Source organism: Phyllobates terribilis, unplaced genomic scaffold (assembly GCF_046119375.1).
Source record: "Phyllobates terribilis strain yellow unplaced genomic scaffold, ASM4611937v1 Scaffold_1__5_contigs__length_1240528914, whole genome shotgun sequence".
In the NCBI taxonomy this organism is placed as follows: domain Eukaryota; kingdom Metazoa; phylum Chordata; class Amphibia; order Anura; family Dendrobatidae; genus Phyllobates; species Phyllobates terribilis.
Genome location: NW_027362761.1, coordinates 957014909 through 957034930, shown reverse-complemented (window position 1 = coordinate 957034930; position 20022 = coordinate 957014909). Strand labels below are relative to the sequence as shown.

At 45.9% G+C, this 20022-nt stretch overlaps 1 protein-coding gene across 3 annotated transcripts in view; it reads left to right on the top strand.

The window, feature by feature from the left end:
* The window catches only part of ZNF827 (zinc finger protein 827), a 260321-nt gene that overhangs the window by 44541 nt on the left and 195758 nt on the right, over positions 1-20022 (top strand). For all 3 annotated transcript variants that reach the window (XM_073642498.1, XM_073642499.1, XM_073642500.1), the window contains exon 2: positions 4528-5523. In XM_073642498.1, coding sequence (XP_073498599.1) covers positions 4528-5523 — 996 coding nt within the window. The remainder of the gene's footprint in view (positions 1-4527; positions 5524-20022) is intronic.

Genomic DNA, 20022 nt, shown 5'->3' with positions numbered 1-20022 from the left:
TCTCCATTTACATCAGGTATGTGGACACCTCAGAGGATAGTCCCCTGCTCAGGACACCACTCTATTGGTCGAGAGCTTCCAAGACGGTATAGATGGTGTAGGCCATCAATATCCACCCCCTACTGAATAAAGTTGATTGCCTATTTTTTTTCCAGGAGCTAATGCTAGAGAAAACAGCTGATCACCTGGTGGCTTCTTCAGAGAAGAGGTTTTCTTGGGGAGACAAGATATGCCCATTGTCATTAGCTTTCATAATAATCCTGCCTTTTGATGATAATGATATGACTGCTCAGCCTGAAGACAGCACAAGCTGGAGAGTGAACTCTACAAAATAGGAAAGTGTTAGCTTAACATCAGTGACCACTGTGAAAATGTCATACGGTAATGGAAAGTTAAAAAAAAAGTGAAAACTTTAAATTTGACTTCATTTTAAAATTAAGTAATTTTTTGACTGTACAATTTACGAAACAGAAGTGAAGGCATATAATATAACGCTCTTGCAGTCCCACCTGAACCCAATAACTGCCCCAACAGAAATAAAAAGAAAAAACATCCATGCTAATTGGTAAAAAAAAGCAGTGCAAGGAATTTAGAGTAATCACTTTAATTATAGGAAGTATAGGAAGTAATTGTGCTATATACAGGTATTTGCATCTTCACCAAAAATGCATAAATATTACAGCAGTGGGCACAATGCATAGATGGCTTATCACTTTTTATTCTCCACACACACTCTTAATCCTCTGATCTTTAATTAGCAGTTCCAATTTACAATGTAATTGACTTCTTTCAACAGTTTTAATAGGCTTTAAAGGAGCAAACCCGAATACCAGACAGAGGACACAAATGCCATCGTGTCCTATGGAAAAAAAAAATGTGAGCCGCATGGATAGCAGGTGAATTTTAATTTACAAATAGTAGTGATCATTTGATTTTTGCAGCCATATGTCATTCAAAGGGTTATTCCCAGAATCGCATTATTATTTACTATGAATAGTAAATGCATACTTATTGTTAATATCCCAACTATGATAATAATTTTTTCTTATACCCTTATGCTTTTTTTTCATGTTTATCTGCCCCTCTGTGCATACAGCCTCATATAGCTGAATTGGTGGTCCTATTCTTATCTGCTTAAACTGCATTTCCCAGCATCACTTGCTGCAGAACCCTCCCTCCCTCTTCTGTGCTACTGACTAGCCCCATCTCTCTGAGATATCATCAAACTAAGTGTAGAATTCACCTTATGCATCTGTGTTTCTCTGCTCTTGAACAGTATCCTGCGTGAGCAATTTTATATTCTACCATCTACATAAGTATTACTGCCTGTGTGATTTTACATACATACATGGTTTCTTTCAGAACTCAACTCTGCTGCACTTCTCCACAACAGAGTTCCTAATTACTAGGCAATGCAGAGTTGTGTTTGTTGCCTGTTGCCCGGGGATCAGTAATGTGAAACTACAAATTCTGCTGAATTGATGCATATGGCAGAGGATTCTTTTCTGTCATTTGCATCAACAGAGCAGCATTTGGAATTTCGCATCACTGATCTCTCAGAAGCAGACAACAAGTAGCTGAACCCCTCTCAGCCCCTCTATATCCAGACCCATCCTGCAGTATATCACTCCTCTACAGCCCCTATAAATAACCCTATCCTGACTGCCTCAGTTCCTGCTTCAGGCATGCCCGTTAAATAGCAAATTTTGCTAGGGCAAGTAGTAGTCAGTTAAATACTTTTCTTGCAATGTAGTATGACATAGCCGCTATTCAGCTTAATGTAATATAAGTACGTATTGAGTCCAATAGATTGAGACGTAGATACAGAGCAGCTTTTCATTCTGGTTTATAGAGGGGAGTCCTAAGTGGGAGACCCTCCTCAATTACATATATGGATATCTGAAAAATGAGACACCGCAGCAGTCAAACTATATGTACCTGGACAAAACTGTTATGACTTGCTTATCAATCCAGTGCTGGTGACAAGTGACTTTCTTATAATTGTCCAACATTGCTATTCAAGCATAACCGTGTGTACCACAAACCTTTCTGTAGTATAGCTGTGGACACATGTTGATGGTAAGGAAGAGTTAAACTGGGAAAAAGCTTCCCCACCCAACCCGAATTTCCCTTTAATGAGAAACTTAACTTGTCCCTTACCATTACAGTATGTCCTTAGCTCCCTTGTATGGTACCAAGTGATAGAATGTGTGTATATATATCGGCACTTTTTTTCCCTTAATATCTCATTTGCATAACACATTTTCTAAACACATGAAGCAGAAAATTGTTATAATGTGCAGATAATGCATACACACCATTACCATGTGATCTATATCCCTGAGGAGAATTCTGAGCTGTATTTCACAGAAATGACAGAATGCAGAATGGAAAAGAAGACTACAGTATTAAGAAAAAGGAGCAAGTGACTGGGAATGCTTTGCAGAGAATGCTCACTGAGCTCAAAGCTTGCAGCCTACAGTGAATCTCTCAACTCTCCTGACACATGTCTCTTTCAGTAGAAACTTGTGATCCCCTATAATCTAACAATGATTAGACTCTATCTTGTGCTGTTTTTCCTATTCGAAATGTATAAATGCTACCTTCTTGAGGTGGTGTCCCTACACCCTCTGGCATTCTGCAGGCAGTGCTGACAGTATCAGACTGTGCAGAGACACAAACCTTTGCAAATGTGAATGGTAACTCCTGGTTAGTAATTTATTTATACATTTCTGATAGAAATTATAAAGTATAAATAAAGCTCAGAGTTATGAGAAAATATAATCCAGGATTTTTATGTTATGGGGCCGACAATTACTGAAACCTGTCAGGAGAGCTGTCAGGCATGGTAGAGAAGGCAGATCTTGGAAATTAAGGAAGCAACAGATTATAAAGTAGCAGTAATGCGTGTCTAAAGGCAAATGAGGCCCTGTAAGGGGGATGCCTGGAGGGTCATTTAAAATGGTCCGCTGGCTTGCCATAGGTGTATGTAAGAATATCACACTGACCATCACTGACATCTTGGACTAGTACTAATTTCCAAAATAAGGCTAGAGTCACGTGCCGTAGATTCTCTCATACGATACAGTTTGGTTGATTATGCAAAATCACACTCTGATCAAACTTTGATCAGAGTGTGATCAGATTCCCTCGGATGCGGAGAAGATGGAAAAAAAAATCTTTATTCTCTCCATTCTGTCAGTCCGCAGAAATCGGGACTGCACTCAGATATCATCTGAGTGTGATCCAAATAATGAATTATATATTTAATATTATTAAATAGATCTTACACCTGATGAGGTTGGTGTACTTGCAGCAATTCTGGCATGATTTTCATACTGTTTTACTGATATTAAAATTAACTTTTTATGAGACCATCTAGAATGAGAAAGCTCATGCGTCCAAGTGTATTCAGTCTGCACTATCCCAGCCTGACAGCTGCAGCTTGTACTGAGCAGTGTGATACTTCAGTAGCAGCATGGAGGAGGGATACTGAGGAGCTGTCAGTCAGGTTAGGGCTGCAGAGGTTTTGCTTACATTTTCAAAAAGGACTATACAGATATGTTAATATGGGTTTTCTTAGTACATACACCAGTCTCCTCAGGTCTAAGAGATCTATTTATAATGTAAGTGGTCTGCATTATGAAATGTGGTGATACATCTGCTTTAAATTAAGTTCTCAGCAGCTGATGATATGATGTAATTTTGCCTTAATCTTTAATATGAAGAAGTGACAACTAGTTAAAGAAACATAAGTCCATTTCTTTCACAGCTCTAAGTTTATGTAAAGCCTTATTCAGATATTCTGTTTTTTTTTCTCTTACATGGAAAAACTAACTGATTTTCATCAGTTTGTCGGATCAGATTGTCATCATTATTTAGTCAATATCAGTTTTTATGTTTTTATCATCCATGTTCATTAGTGATTTTCTCATATGCCAAAACAAAAAATGTGAAAACTTCTCTTTCCCATTACAATGCTAAAAATGGATTGCACGCGGATAGAACCAGTGCAAGGTCTGTTATTTTCAAGGACCCGTAGACTTGTATGGGTGATTTTGATCCCTGACTTGGATCAAAACTGGACATGTCTCCATGATTTTTTTGTGGACAGACTATAATAGGTATGTCTTCTATCCATGAAAAACATGGATAAAATACGACCTCTTTGTGAAAAGTGGACGTCCGAATGAGGCCTGAATAAAATCTGAGTATAATGCATATACCATTTAAATGTGATAGTTTTTTATATCCTATGGCTTTATAGTGATCTGGTATTTAGGAACATTTTTGTTCTTAAGCATAAACGTCTAGGTCTGTTAGTACAGATTGTTCCAATTCTAATCATACGGAGAAGTTCCTGAAAGCCATGTTCACAGAACTCTTCAGTCTGCAAAATATTGGCACGTACAATTTATATGTTGAGCAATATGGCAAAGGTGTGGCTGTTTTCTCGCCAGCTGCCAGGGTAAAAGCTTATTTAGGATCAATGCCTTTTTGTAACAGTGATTGTACCCTTTCTTGTAGATGGTGCCAGACGGGAGGAAGTCGGAGAAGCCAGTGAAGAAGAAAACTGGTTTGGAGCAAATTCAGAAACGCCATCTGAAGACTCCTTTGGTGATGTACAAGACAATTTTAAATTGTCTCCTACTGATAGGGGTCGAGAGTCGCCCACGTCTCCTGATACTTCTTTAGGAAGTGCTACTCCAAGTTTGAATGCTGACCTTGGATTTTTTGAAAATGAAGTTTTTAAAGATGCCTCCCATTGTAAGGAACAATTGTCAACTTCAGCATCCTCGATGGATGAGGATGACCAAGCCAGCGCGAATAAGCCATTAAGTAGTAATCTTCGACGGTTACTGGAAGCTGGGTCTGTTCAGCTGGTATCAGAAGTGTCTACAAATGGAAGGGAAGATCCGCAAGGTCTACAGTTTTCTCCTACATCTCACCATGCAAAGCAGTTGAGTGTTCTTGCCCGAAAACTAGCTGAGAAACAGGAAAACAGTGATCAATATGGGGCTGTACCCACTAACCGGTTTATATGGAGCCAGGATAAATGGCTACAGAACTCAAATAACACATGTGGTCTGTCACCGGATTCTGCAATCCTTAAACTGAAAGCTGCTGCTAATGCTGTGTTACAAGATCAGTCACAAATGAGAACAGAAGAAACCCTAAGGTTTGAGACCTTTACTTCACCATTCAGTTCTCAGTCCGCTAGTTCCACGTTAGCAGCCTTGTCTAAGAAAGTTAGTGAGCGAGGTATGACTTCAGGTCAAGAACGTCATTCCCCAGCTGGCCCATTCCTTTCTTTGGCATCAATGACTTCGTCAGCAGCATTACTTAAGGAAGTTGCTGCACGTGCTGCTGGCAGTATGCTTGCTGAGAAAAAAAAGCCCCACATCTCAGAAGACCCACTACCACCGCCAGAAGACAAACAAGAAAAGGGAACTGCAGTCCATTCCTTAGAACTGTTATTACTCCCTTCACCAAAAGGAAGGTCTTCAAAATCTGGAAGTCAAGGTACAAATATATTCCTTTTCCCTATCGCAGAGTTTTTAAAATGTATACATGTGTAAAAAGTATTGCTTCCACTGCTTGGTGACAAGGGTGCATCGCCTAGGTCTAGAGGAAAGAAACTTCAATCATAATCACAGACGGCGATTCTTTACTGTAAGGCTATGTGCCCACGATGCAGAAATGCTCAGGATTTTTTCCTGAGCGTTTCTGCATCTCCCTGGCAGAAAAAAACGCATGCGGATTGTACATGCGGATTGTACATGCGTTTTCCTGCCAGGGACAAGCGGAAGTGAAGCGTTCTTCACTTTCATTTCCGCATGCGGGTTGACAAGCGCTTTCCAAGCAATTTTAGCATCACTTGGAAAGTGCTTGTCAACTTGGTCACACTATATAAATCCATGCAAACAGCGTGGATTTATATAGTGTGACCGAGAGAATGTCAAAAAATAAAAAAATAAATGTATAGTTACCCTCCGATGGCCCGCGCTGTCTTGCTTCACCGTCCCGGCTGCCGGCAGCGGTGGATTGAAGGACCTGCCGACGTCAGCGTTGCGTGACCCGTCACATGACTCTGACGTCAGCGCAGGTCCTTTATTCCATCGCGAAGTGCCGGGAAGCAAGGAGGAGCGCAGCGCGGGCCGCCAGAAGGTAAGTATATATTTATTTTTTATTTTATTCTTTTTTTACAGCTTTTTTAATGGTACCTGGGTGTGGATGAGACTCTCCTCTCCTCTACACCCGGGTACCATCCGCACATTAGAACGTGCCAATTACGCAAGTACAGATGCAGTCTTGCTAAATTGGTGCGTTCTAATGCAAGTCAATGGCGGCGAAAACGCAGCACTTCCGCAAAATAATTGGTAGTGCTGCGTTTTTTTCCGCAATAATAATCCGCAGCGGAAATTTCCGCAGCATGTGCACAGCACATGCGGATTATCATTGGGGGACATGGCAGGCCTTCTACCATGCGTTTTTTAAGTTTTTCTGCAGCGTTTTTGCCGCTGCGGAAACGCTTAAAAAACGCATCGTGGGCACACAGCCTTAGAGCAGTGGGACTATGGAACTCTCTGCCACATAATGTAATGTCGATTCACTAAAAAAGTACAAGGAGGTCCTCCTGGATGTCTCAATAAATATAATATTACAAGTTATGGGCACTAGATTCTGTGATGCTATTAGTATCTGCCCCATGGGGATTTTGCCTTACTCTGGATCAACATGTTAGGTTATAGGTTTATAATATTACAGATTATGGCCACTAGATTCTGTGATGTGGCGTTGATCCAGGGAACTAGTCTGGTTGCTGTATTTGGAGTTGGGAAGGAATTTTTCCCCTAATATGGAGCTATTAATGTCTGCCCCATGGGGTTTTTGCCTTCCTCTGGATCAACATGTTAGCTTATAGGTTGAACTCGATGGACTTATGTCTACCTTCAGCCTTAAAATCTATGAAACTAACAAGTGCCTTGAAGTATATCACCCCAAAAAAACGAACTACATTTTCTTAAAGCGCTGCATTTACAAGTACAGTAAAGGAATGTTTTCAAATACACAAAATTTGTTACTTCTATATTAAAGTGGTTCTTCCAAAGGATAAACAATTGATCACTAGGACCCTGAATATTCACTAGGATAGGGTTCCTGACCCTCAGATCTGCCCAGCTGCTATCAAAATTCAGTGGAGACATATTCATTGTCAATTAATGCTGCTCTATTAAATTGGATTCACAGCTGGGGAGAATCAGTGCTTCAAAACCATATTTTAGTGAATGGTAACAGTTTCAGAGTGAGACCCCCATTGATCAAGCAGAACTTTATCACCTTATTTATTCTTTAGATATGTGATTAATGTCAATCAATCCCTTTAAAGGGATTGTCCGGTGAAAACAAGTTATCACCTATCCTCAGGGTAAATGGTAAACTATTAATTGGTGGGGGTCCGATTGTTGGGACCCACACAAATCAGAAAAATGGAAAAATCGGATCCCATTATAATGGAGCAGCAGGGTACATGCTTGACCGCCACTTTAATCCTTCCCTATCGAGTGCTGTGTGCTCAGCTTTTTCCAGTAGTCTCATGTAGAATGAATGGAGAGGCAGATTGGCATCCGATCTGCTGTTCCATTTTGTTTCGGGGATAAAAGTTTCCATCGATGATATAAATTCCCTGTTTTGCCTATTGGTGCGATCATAGTTGTCAGACTCCCACAAATGAGTAATTTTATAGATGAGTGACAGCTTGTTTTCAGAGGAAAATACTTGTAAGATTGTTTATTGGAAGGCAATCTTAGAGTTATTGAAACAATAATCCCACTTTCCTGCAAGTTCCATTACATATGGTAGCCTATAAAATGTATTGAAGTATTTATGAAAATACTATGTTAAGAAATGTGTGGCTCATTCACCTTTTCCTTCTACCTGGTATTGTTGCCTAGCTTGCTGTTTTTATGGAATATAGCTCTACTTACTGCGAAGACAAACTTTGCTGTATCACCACTACCTGCCAAGTCATGCATTTGTTTTTCCTGCTGCACTGCAACCTTACAGTGAAACTTTAAGAAGTCCCAGCTATTTTTTCCTTAATCCCTCCTAATTATGTATGTAATCTAGAGTAAGTGTATGAAAATGCTTACTTGGTCTTCCTCTCCTTTCCAGAGCTGCTTCTGTCCTCTTTTTGATGACGTGACCGGAAATTATAATATCCGGCTCACCAGTGGCGTAACTAGAGTCCGATGGCCCCAGGTGCAAAATATGGACCTGCCCCCATGCCTCCCCCGCCCCACACACAACTATCACCCCTCCGCCCCGCATATTGGTCAAAAGTATGGGCCTTTGACTCTTTCTAAATCCTATAAGGACATATGAGTTGCCCCCCCTACCCAATTATGTAGCAATGTCCCCCATCCTTTGGGCACCCCTGGTCAAAATTACAGTTATTGTGAACAGTTAAGCAAGTTGAATATGCAATGATCTCTAAAAGAGCTAAAGTTAAAGATGACACATTTCCTTTGTATATACAAGTGCTTCTCACTAAATTAGAATATCATCAAAAAGTGAATTTATTTCGGTTCTTCAATACAAAAAGTGAAACTCATATATTATATAGAGTCATTACAAACAGAGTGATCTATTTCAAGTGTTTATTTCTGTTAATGTTGATGATTATGGTTTACAGCCATTGAAAACACAAAAGTCGTTATCTCAGTAAATTAGAATATTTTATAACGACAGCTTGAGAAATGTTTTTAAAATCCGAAATGTTGGCCTACTGAAATGCATGTTCAGTAAATGCACTCAATACTTGGTCGGGGCTCCTTTTGCATCAATTACTGCATCAATGCGGCGTGGCATGGAGGTGATCAGCCTGTGGCACTGCTGAGGTGTTATGGAAGCCCAGGTTGCTTTGATAGCAGCCTTCAGCTCATCTGCATTGTTGGGTCTGGTGTCTCTCATCTTCCTCCTGACAATACCCCATAGATTCTCTATGGGGTTAAGGTCAGGCGAGTTTGATGGCCAATCAAGCACAGTGATACTGTTGTTTTTAAACCAGGTATTGGTACTTTTGGCAGTGTGGACAGGTCCAAGTCCTGCTGGAGAATGAAATTTCCATCTCCAAAAAGCTTGTCGGCAGAGGGAAGCATGAAGTGCTCTAAAATTTCCTGGTAGACGGCTGCGCTGACTTTGGTCTTGATAAAACACAGTGGACCTACACCAGCAGATGACATGGCTCCCCAAACCATCACTGATTGTGGAAACTTCACACTAGACATCAAGCAGCTTGGATTGTGTGCCTCTCCACTCTTCCTCCAGACTCTGGGACCTTGATTTCCAAATGAAATGCAAAATTTACTTTCATCTGAAAACAACACCTTGGACTATTGCACAACAGCTTGGACCTCCTTGGCCCAGGTAAGACGCTTCTGGTGTTGTCTATTTGTCATGAGTGGCTTGACACAAGGAATGTGACACTTGTACCCCATGTCCTGGATACGCCTGTGTGTGGTGGCTCTTGAAGCAGTGACTCCAGCAGCAGTCCACTCCTTGTAAATCTCCTCCAAATTTTTAAATGGCCTTTTCTTAACAATCCTTTCAAGGCTGCGGTTATCCCGGTTGCTTGTGCACATTTTTCAGCGACACTTTTTCCTTCCACTCAACTTTCCATTAATATGCTTGGATACAGCACTCTGTGAACAGCCAGTTTCTTTAGCAATGACCTTTTGTGGCTTACGCTCCTTGTGGAGTGTGTCAATGACTGCCTTCTGGACATCTGTCAAGTTAGCAGTCTTCCCCATGATTGTGGAGCCTACTGAAACAGACTAAGGGACCTTTTTAAACGCATCGGAAGCCTTTGCAGGTGTTTTTTGTTAATTATTTTAATTTACTCAGATAATGACTTTTGTGTTTTCATTGGCTGTAAGCCATAATCATCAACATTAACAGAAATAAACACTTGAAATAGATCACTCTGTTTGTAATGACTCTATACAATATAAGATTTTCACTTTTTGTATTGAAGAACTGAAATAAATTAACTTTTTGATGATATTTTAATTTAGCGAGAAGCACTTGTATATAATCTTTTACATTTTAAAAATTACAAAAAGGAAAATGGGCTTATGCAAAAGTTTGGGCACCCTGCATAGTTAGTACCTAGTAGCACCCCCTTTTGAAAGTATCACAGCTTGTAAACGCTTTTTGTACCAGCCAAGAGTCTTTCAGTTCTTGTTTGAGGGATTTTCATACATTCTTCCTTGGAAAATTCTTCCAGTTCTGTGAGATTCCTGGGTCGTCTTTCATACACTGCTATTTTGAGATCTAGTCAAAGATTTTCAATAATGTTCAGCTTTGCCTTCGGACTAATCGAACATTGAAAGGAAGTGAGAGAGCTGCTGCAGCTCTGAATTCCTCTTGATGTTTGATTTGTCCGATGGAGGGGCCAGTGACGCCAGCGTTGATTGGACGCCAGGCTCATGTGTCATAACAACTGTACTGGAGCACCAGGAACACGAGTGCTGACACCGCTGGAACGGTGCCAGCACGGGTGGTGAGGTATTAGCTTTTTTATTTTATCATTGCCAAGTGTGAAGTATGAGAAGGGGTTGTCGAAGTAGTGAACAACTTCTTTAACACCCACTGTAAAAACATGCACAAGAAGGTGCTAAGGGTCTTAATGGGCCTTAAAATACTATGCTACAGAATCCAACCGGGCAACCAGCAGGCAAGGCAGAAAACTTTTTTTTTTTTTTTTTTTTTTACCCCCTCTGCACTATTTTTCTCAGCACACAGCACTCAATGACTGCTGTGTATATACAGTTAGGTTCAGAAATGTTTGGACAGTGACCGATTCTTTGTGATTTGGGCTCTTGCAGGCTACTGTAAAATGAAACAACTGACAAGCAATTGAAGTGTAGACTTCCAGGTTTGATTATTAATTAAAGGGGTTGAACAAAAATAACCTGTGAAATGTTTAGGAATTGCATCCATATTTCTACAAAGCCTCCTCATTTCAGGGGCTCAAAAGTAATTGGACAAATTAACTTTACCATCGAGAAAATGTTCCTTTTTAATACTTTGTAGAGAATCCTTAGCAGGCAATGACTGCCTGAAGTCTGGAAGCAATGGACATCACCAAACACTGGGTTTTCTCCTTTGTGATGCTTTGCCAGGCCTTTAATGCAGCTGACTTCAGTTCTTGCTTGTTTGTGGGTCTTTCTACCTTAACTTTTGTCTTAGGCATGTGAAATGCTGCTCGATGGGGCTGAGATCTAGTGAATGACTCGGCCATTGCAGAATATTCCACTTCTTTGCCTTAAAAACTCCTGGGTTGCAGGTCGCAGTATGTTTTGGGTCATTGTCCATCTGTACTGGGAAGCGCTGTCCAATCAGCCTTGTTGCATTTAGTTGAATCTGAGCAGAGAGCATCGCCTGTATACTTCAGAATTAATCTGGCTGCTTCTGTCTTCAGTCACATCATCAGTAAACACTAGTGACCCAGTGCCATTTGAAGCCATGCATGCCCTTGCCATCACACTGCCTCCACCATGTTGTACAGAGGATGTGTTGTGCTTATGATCATGAGCCATTCAAGCCTTCTCTATACATTCTTCTTCCAATCATTCTGGTACAGGTTGATCTTAGTTTCATCTGTCCAAGAATTCCAGAACTGGGCTGGCTTCTTTACATGTTTTTCGGCAAAGTCTAATTTGGTCTTTCTATTTTTCACGCTGATTAATGGTTTGCACCTTGTGGTGTACCCTCTGTATTTGCTTTCATGTAGTCTTCTCTTTATGGTAGACTTAGATACTGAAACACCTACTTCCTAGAGGGTGTTCTTCACTTAGCTCAATGTTGTGAAGGGGTGTTTCTTCACCATGGAAAGAATTCTGTGATCATCCATCACTGTTATCTTCCGTGGACTTCCAGGCCTTTTTGAGTTCCCAAGCTCTCCAATGCCCTTTTTTTTTCTTTCAGAAAGTATTAAACTGTTGATTTGGCCACTCCAAACATTACTGCTATCTCTCTGATGGATTCTTTCTTTTTTTTCAGCCAAATAATGATGTGTTTCTTTTCCATTGAGAGCTCCTTTGACCGCATGTTGTGGGTTCACCGCAACAGCTTACAAATGCAAATGGCACATCTGGAATCAGATCCAGACCTTTTACCTGCTTAATTGATCATGGATTAACGAGGGAATAGCCCAATGCAGCCCATTAGAGAGCTTTTTAGATAACTGTCCAATTAAAAAGAGGTGGTCCCTGTAAAAAGAGGCAGCTACATATTAGAGAGCTGTAATTCCTAAACCCTTACTCCAATTAGGATATGAATACTCTCAAATTAAAGCTGAGAATCTGCACTTTAAGCCCATGTTGATGTTACTGTATCTTGAATATGTTATGGTAAACAGCTAAAATGTCAAAACTTGTCACTGTCCAAATATTTCTGGATCTATCTGTAAAAGACAGCTGCTGCCTCTTTTATTCTCAGTGATCTTGTGATCAAATATCAGAGATAAGTAGATCCACTACAGCCCTAATTGTGACAACTGTCACGTCATCAAGACGACCTTTTCTGATGTTTAAAGTACAAAACAAGAGGGAAAAAAGTAAACTATACAAAATAAAAATGTAATATAAAAATGTATTATTGAAAAAAATTCTAATTACATCCCATTTACTTACATGAACCCCAAAGACCCAGTGATTCCTCTGCAATTACACTAACTGTTTCATGTTCTGTGTGAAAATCAATGTTAGTCACTATAGGACACAAATAGAAATTGTAGTTTAAAATTTCTGTTTGCGACTATAAAATAAATTAAAAGTTAAATTTTGACAAAAAAATTACCTTGTTTGTAGAAATAGTTAAAAATAAAACACCATCATTCTTGATAAAACAAAACAAACAAGAATGATTTAATAGCATTAAAAATGAGAAAGGTATTCTCCTACCTTACCAAGCGCAAGAAAAATATCTCATAGTAGCGGTTGAATTATTCTGAACATCTTCTAGTCGAAAAACCAAATTCCACATTGTAAGAGTATATTCACAATTCGTAAATGCACTTGGGAAATATCTATTCAATGGGGCTGACCCATGTGCCTATTTTGTAAGCTTTTTTTTTTTTGCACCACCCTAACTGTGTTCTGTTTTCCTATGTGCCAGTCTCTGTATACAATTTCTATTGTGGAAATGAAGTGATTAGTAGAGACCATTGTCTGCAGATACTTACATGTATCACATTGCCTTCCCCACCATCACATAAGGAGGTATGGCTGCATCGCGGAAATCATAATTTAAACTAAGATCACTGTGATGAACCCGTAGCCGCCATCTTGGTAATGATAAATCATATCCAGGGATGGCCACACTTCAGCAGCCCCCACCCTTGGGACCTTCTGTTAAAACGTCAACTAGATAGTTTCCCCCCATTCAGGCTCCTGTGAGATAAGAAGCCCCAGGGCCTACTTAACACTTGAATGCTAGGAGCTTCAAAGACTTCAGGAGGAAACACAGCTAGCAGGGGGGGTGCTTCGTCCATCTGTAACTCTGACCATTTGTCCCATAGGACTAGTTTCTTTGTCTGTCACAAGCATGGAGGCATAAGATATAGAAACATGAATAGTACACGCATGTTGCGTGGGATGGGCCAATAAAAAATATCACGGCGTCCCGGAGCCATTGCGCACACAAGCCTCCGCGGTAGACGTTTGTACGTGCTCTGGAAGCCAAGATATAGCGCTGAGCCATTCCTGAGGACCGTATGGTATCATAATTGATATCAAAAGGTCGGTTACGGCGGCCCGAATCCATGGGAACCCCTGGGGGTATCATGAGACCATCCCAGAAGAAGTTATTGGGTTCCTTAGAATTTGGGCTTCTGATCGAAGTTAGACCTGAGGGTGGAGACTGAGCCAGTTGACCTCACCAGCAGTGGGCGGGACGGGGCAGGTAAGATAGCAGGACAGACAAGAGATCCCTCAGTCTTGACCCAAGAGTGGGGTGCTGAACATCTGAGCACCAGCTGAGGCCACCAAGGGGATGAGCAGTTTGACCATGCGGTGGTAGGCCTCAGCCTGTAACAAAGAACCGTGCCTGCGACCGCAGAATCCTCTCCCTGCGTCACAAGAAAATCAAGAAACCAGTAACTGATATGCTGTGGTGATTCTGTGTGTTGTATTCCATTGTTGTATAGTTTAGCCTGACCTTATACCTGTGTATATTTAGTTGTATATCGTGTATCTAGTGTATTATTATAATCAATTACCTCAAGTAATTGTGGGTCTGCCTTTTATTCTGCATAACGAACGCACGTCCGTGTGAGCTCGGCTCAAGCCAAAAACGCTACCCAGGGTTGGTTCCTGACCCGATATAGGCCCATTCACGGACTGGGCGTATATCTAAAATAGGGACTGGTGGCAGCATACCAACTGGGGATTGGGGAAGGCTGGTAGTGACGGTCGGAGGTTCAGATATATATATATTCCTGGCGCGGCCAAGGAAGATATATATACCGCCCTCACTACAGAGGGCCCCGATACCCAGTAGGTTACAGGACAGTCTCTCTGGCGACCGCTTATCCTAGGTGCAGTTCCCTGACTGACCTGAGGCTAAGAGGGCACTAGCGGGTTGTGCTGTGTAGTGACGTTACGGTTTAGTGACGTTGAAGGGATAACACTCTACCGTGTTCCCTGCGCTGGTTGCAGCTTCCTGGCACTACTTTCTCTAGGTGCAGTACCTTGACTGACCTGAGAGGTAAGGGGGCGCCAGAGAGCTGCACCCACCGGCCGGCTTTCATCACATTGGTGGCAGCGGTGGGATTGCAGAATAATAGTGTTGTGGGACCCCTACTCCCAGGCACTAAAGACTGCCAGTGGTAACTTCTACTGCTGGAGTCTTAAGGTCAGCCCAACGTTAGACGGTCAGGCTAAAAGTATAACAAGGTGTGTGCAAACTCAGGGTTGCAGCGGTGTCGGTTACCAAGATGGCAGACGGCACCAGGAGCAAGACCCTGCAGGAGGCTAATGCTACGGTCCGTGTGGCAGGAGGGGAGGACAATGTTACGCATGGCGAGGAGGAGTCCAGCCCGGGCACCTCAGGGAGCCAGTCCCCAGTATACGGTCCCGCAGTGGGCTGCCCACCACCTACCCAGCCCAGCCTGTCCAGATCACAAGCCCTTCTACAAGCGGCTATGGCAAGTCTCCAGTGTCATGGCGATGCCGTCTACAAAACCCTCCTGGCAGCATCAGAGAAGGCAGCGGAGGAGGAGCGTGCAGAGCGAGCTGCGGAGCGCCAGCACCAACTGGACCTGGCCCAGCGGGGGCTTCCGCTAGAGCAACCAACCCATCAGGAGACCAAGTCGTCCAAAGTCCAAGCTGAGGACTTCCCTCTACTGGAGAAGGATGGGGACCTGGACTCCTTTCTGGTGGCATTTGAAAGGACCTGTCTTCAGCACCATCTGGCCCGGGATCAGTGGGCCAGATATCTGACCCCCCGTTTGAGGGGTAAGTCCCTGGATGCCTTGGGGGACTTACCTGCCGGGGAGGTACAGGACTACGACTGCATCAAGCGGGCCCTGATCTGGCAGTACAACCTCACTCCCGAGTCGTACCGCCAGAAGTTCCGGAGCCTGCTGCGTGGCCCCAAGGACACCTGGACCGATCATATGCGGGCACTGTTGAGAGCCGCAGAGCACTGGACCTCGGGTCTAGCGCTTACTACCCGCCAGGAGGTCCAGGAACTGTTCGTCACGGAGCAGTTCTTGTGGAACTGCCCAGAGGACCTCCGACAGTTCCTCCGTGACCGAAAACCAATAGGGGCTTCTGCTACAGCCGCCCTGGCAGACGAGTATGCCAATAACAGGGCGCCTGAGCTGAAGAAGTCTGCCAGCAGCACCTGGAGAGGGGGTAAGCCCAATCATGCCCCTGTTTCCCCGGCCCCTAGAACACAAGGGGTGTATCCCCCTGTTGCCCTCTCCAGGCAAGGACCAGACGTAAGACGTTGTCATCTATGCAACAAACCAGGACACTTTAGGGCTGAGTGTCCCCAGCGCCAAAAGACCCCATCCCAGTCCCAGAGAGCGCCCAATGTTTTGTGTGTGGGAGGGGGTGGTGGTAGGTCCCTGGACAACATCCAACCCGTCACCATAGGCCGTTCTGCGGTCATGGGACTGCGGGACACTGGCGCTGAACGAACACTGGTACGGCCTGAGGTGGTGTCCCCCCAGGACTTGGTACCAGGAAAGACTCTTTCCGTCTCCGGGGTTGGAGGCGTGGAGCCGGCACTTCCCGTTGCGATGGTGTATTTGGACTGGGGTGCTGGGAGGGGGATGCGGGAGGTGGGAGTAACGCCAAATATTCCCGCAAATGTTTTATTAGGGACCGACTTGGGGCGTCTAGTATCGCAGTATGTACCCTCTGAACCCCCAAGTTCGGCCCCCCAAGAGTGTATTGGTTTGTCTGCTGCTAATGCCAACCATGTTGTATGTAGTGTGCGTCCTGCTGAGGAGGAGGGAGTGAAACCTGAGGGTAACACCTGCACAGACACAACACAAACAGGGTTAGTGAGAGCAGGTGGGGAGTGTGGGGATGCCCGCAGAGGTGCTCAGCCGGCGTGCCGTGACCTCTTGTCCTCCGGTGAGGGAGGGGGCGGGCAGGATTCTGTAGAGGGAAGCTCAGGGATGGAGAGGGGGGCAGCTACCGGCAGTGTAGGGCTCCCAGGGGTATCCAGGCTGCTGAGTATAGGCCCACTGCAGGGGGAGGAACAGGCCATGGGGGGTGGGGGTGTCCCAAGAGAGGAGCCGCCAGGTAAGACCCCAGGGCAGGAGTTCCCCACATCCGAGATGTCCAAAGGCCTAGGAAGCCTGCCTGATCGGGCGGCTTGGTCAGAAACAGAGGGGAAGCGGGCACTACCCACGGTCACAGCGGTCATAGCCGCTGTCACCAGGAGTGGGAGCGCCGGAGCCCAAGGAGCCTTGCAGAGGTCCGACGGCTTCCCCACTTCTGACCAAGTGTCTGCCGGGTCAGACAGCGGCCAGGTGACATGCCCGGAGGGGCTGACGGAGGATGTGGCAGTTTCGTCGATTCTGGCCACATCAAGTCAGGAATTTCAGGCTGCGTTGGAAGCAGACGACAGCCTGAAAGCTCTCAAGGAACAGGCGGCACAGCCTCCCATGGAGTCAGACTGCGAGCGTGTGGTCTGGGACCAGGGACAGCTGTACCGGGTAACGGTCCAGCAGGGTTCACCGGAGGCGTGGCCCAGGGACCGACAGTTAGTGGTACCCTATCCGTTCAGGGCGGAATTGTTGCGGATCGCACACGAGATTCCGATGGCCGGACACCTAGGGATCGCTAAAACCAAGGCCAGGATAGCTCAGCGTTTCTACTGGCCTGGGATGGGAGCCGCGGTGGGTGCCTACTGCCGTTTGTGTGACACCTGTCAGAGGGTGGGGAAGGCGGGGCCGCGCCCCAAAGCCCCACTGGTAACTCTGCCAATCAGCGAAGAGCCTTTCTCGAGGGTCGCTGTGGATCTTATTGGACCTCTGTCCACTCCCAGCCACTCCGGGAAATGCTTCATACTCACGGTAGTGGACTATGCCACCCGGTACCCGGAAGCGGTAGCTTTGTCGTCCATTCGGGCCGACAAGGTGGCTACCGCCTTACTGGAGATCTTCTCCAGAGTGGGTTTCCCCCAGGAAATGCTCACCGACCGAGGGACCCAGTTCATGTCGCGGCTGATGGAGTCCTTCTGTAAGCAAATGCAGGTGCAACATCTGGTGGCCAGCCCGTATCACCCACAGACTAATGGCCTGTGTGAGCGGTTCAATGGCACCTTAAAGCAGATGCTTAAGATGTTGGTCGACTCCCACGGGAGAGACTGGGAGCGTTACCTCCCACACCTCCTATTTGCTTACCGGGAGGTTCCGCAGGCCTCAACGGGGTTCTCCCCCTTTGAGCTCCTGTACGGGCAACGGGTACGGGGCCCCCTGGCTCTGGTGAAGGAAGCATGGGAAGGGGATTTGGCCACCCCCGAGGTGTCGGTCATCGAGTATGTCGTGCGCCACCGGGACAGGATGATGGCCTTGGCAAAGCTGGTGCAGGACAATATGGCCCAGGCCCAGGCCGACCAGAAGCGGTGGTACGACCAGAATGCTTGTGAGAGGACCTACCAGGTGGGTCAAAAGGTGTGGGTACTGGTCCCCGTACCACAGAACAAGCTTCAGGCAGCCTGGGAAGGTCCCTACTTCGTGCACCAGAAACTCAACGCCGTCACCTATCTGGTCACCCTGGATCACGCCTGTGGAAGGAGGAAGGCCTTCCACGTGAACATGATGAAGGCTCATCATGAGCGGGAAGCGACTGCCCACCCAGTGTGCAACCTTCCCGAGGAAGGAGAGGTAGAAACCCTCCTGGATCTGCTCACCCAAGCCAAGGCGGGTGGGTCCATCGAGGATGTGGGGGTTGGCCACCAGCTCACGGAGGACCAACGGTCCCAGCTGGGGACCACCCTGCACCCCTTCCGGGGGCTGTTCAGCAGCCTGCCCGGAAGGACTGAGATGGCTGTCCACGACGTGGACACTGGCGATCACCCGCCGATCCGGCGTTCAGCATATCGGGTCTCTTTCGAGGTGCAGGGAAACATGCGCCAAGAGATAGACGAGATGCTGAAGCTGGGGGTGATCCAGGCATCCAGCAGCGCGTGGGCCTCGCCTGTAGTCCTCGTTCCAAAAAAGGACCGAACTACACGGTTCTGCGTGGACTACCGGGGGCTCAACGCTGTAACGGCCACCGATGCGTTCCCCATACCACGCATCGATGACCTGCTCGATCGGATGGCCGGGGCTAAGTACCTGACCATCATGGATCTGAGCCGGGGGTACTGGCAGATTCCTCTGACCCCCGCGGCAAGGGAACGCTCTGCCTTTATCACCCCTTTTGGACTGTACGAGTCCACAGTGATGCCATTCAGCATGAAGAATGCCCCTGCCACTTTTCAGCGGATGGTCAATACGCTGCTTGAGGGACTTGAAGGGTACGCGGCTGCGTACTTGGACGATATTGCAGTCTTCAGTCCCACTTGGGAGGATCACCTAGAGCACCTGCGGCAGGTGCTCGGTCGGATCCACCGGGCTGGCTTGACCATCAAGCCGGAAAAGTGTCAGCTGGGCATGAGTGAGGTCCTCTACCTGGGTCACCGGGTAGGCGGGGGGTTCTGAAGCCAGAACCTGGGAAAGTGGATGCCATCGCATCCTGGCCCACTCCTAGGACCAAAAAGCAGGTGATGTCCTTCTTGGGGACCGCCGGGTACTATAGGAGGTTCGTCCCACACTATAGCACCCTGGCCAAGCCCCTGACGGACCTCACCAAGAAGAAGCTGCCCGTCGCAGTCGACTGGACAGTCGCCTGCGAGACAGCTTTCGGGGCACTCAAGGCCGCCCTAAGTAGCTCCCCTGTACTGCAAGCTGCCGACTTCGATCGGCCGTTTGTGGTACAGACCCGACGCCAGTGACTTTGGCCTCGGTGCTGTGCCAAGTCAGGTCAACACGACAGGCCAGGAACATCCTGTCTTGTACCTGAGCAAGAAGCTACTGCCCCGGGAGGTGGCTTACTCCACGGTGGAAAAAGAATGCCTGGCAATTGTATGGGCCCTGCAGCGTCTGCAGCCCTACTTGTACGGGAGCCATTTCACCGTGGAGACGGACCACAACCCCCTCAGCTGGTTACACACGGTCTCTGGGTCGAATGGCAGGTTGCTACGCTGGAGCCTCGCTCTCCAGCAGTACCACTTCTCCATTCGCCACAGAAGAGGCCGTGACCACGGTAACGCTGACGGGTTATCCCGGCAAGGGGAGGGTGCAGAAGGACGCACGGGGAAACACAGGAATGTGCTACCCCCTCGCGCCCTCGTATAGGGGGAGGTGTGATGAACCCGTAGCCGCCATCTTGGTAATGATAAATCATATCCAGGGATGGCCACACTTCAGCAGCCCCCACCCTTGGGACCTTC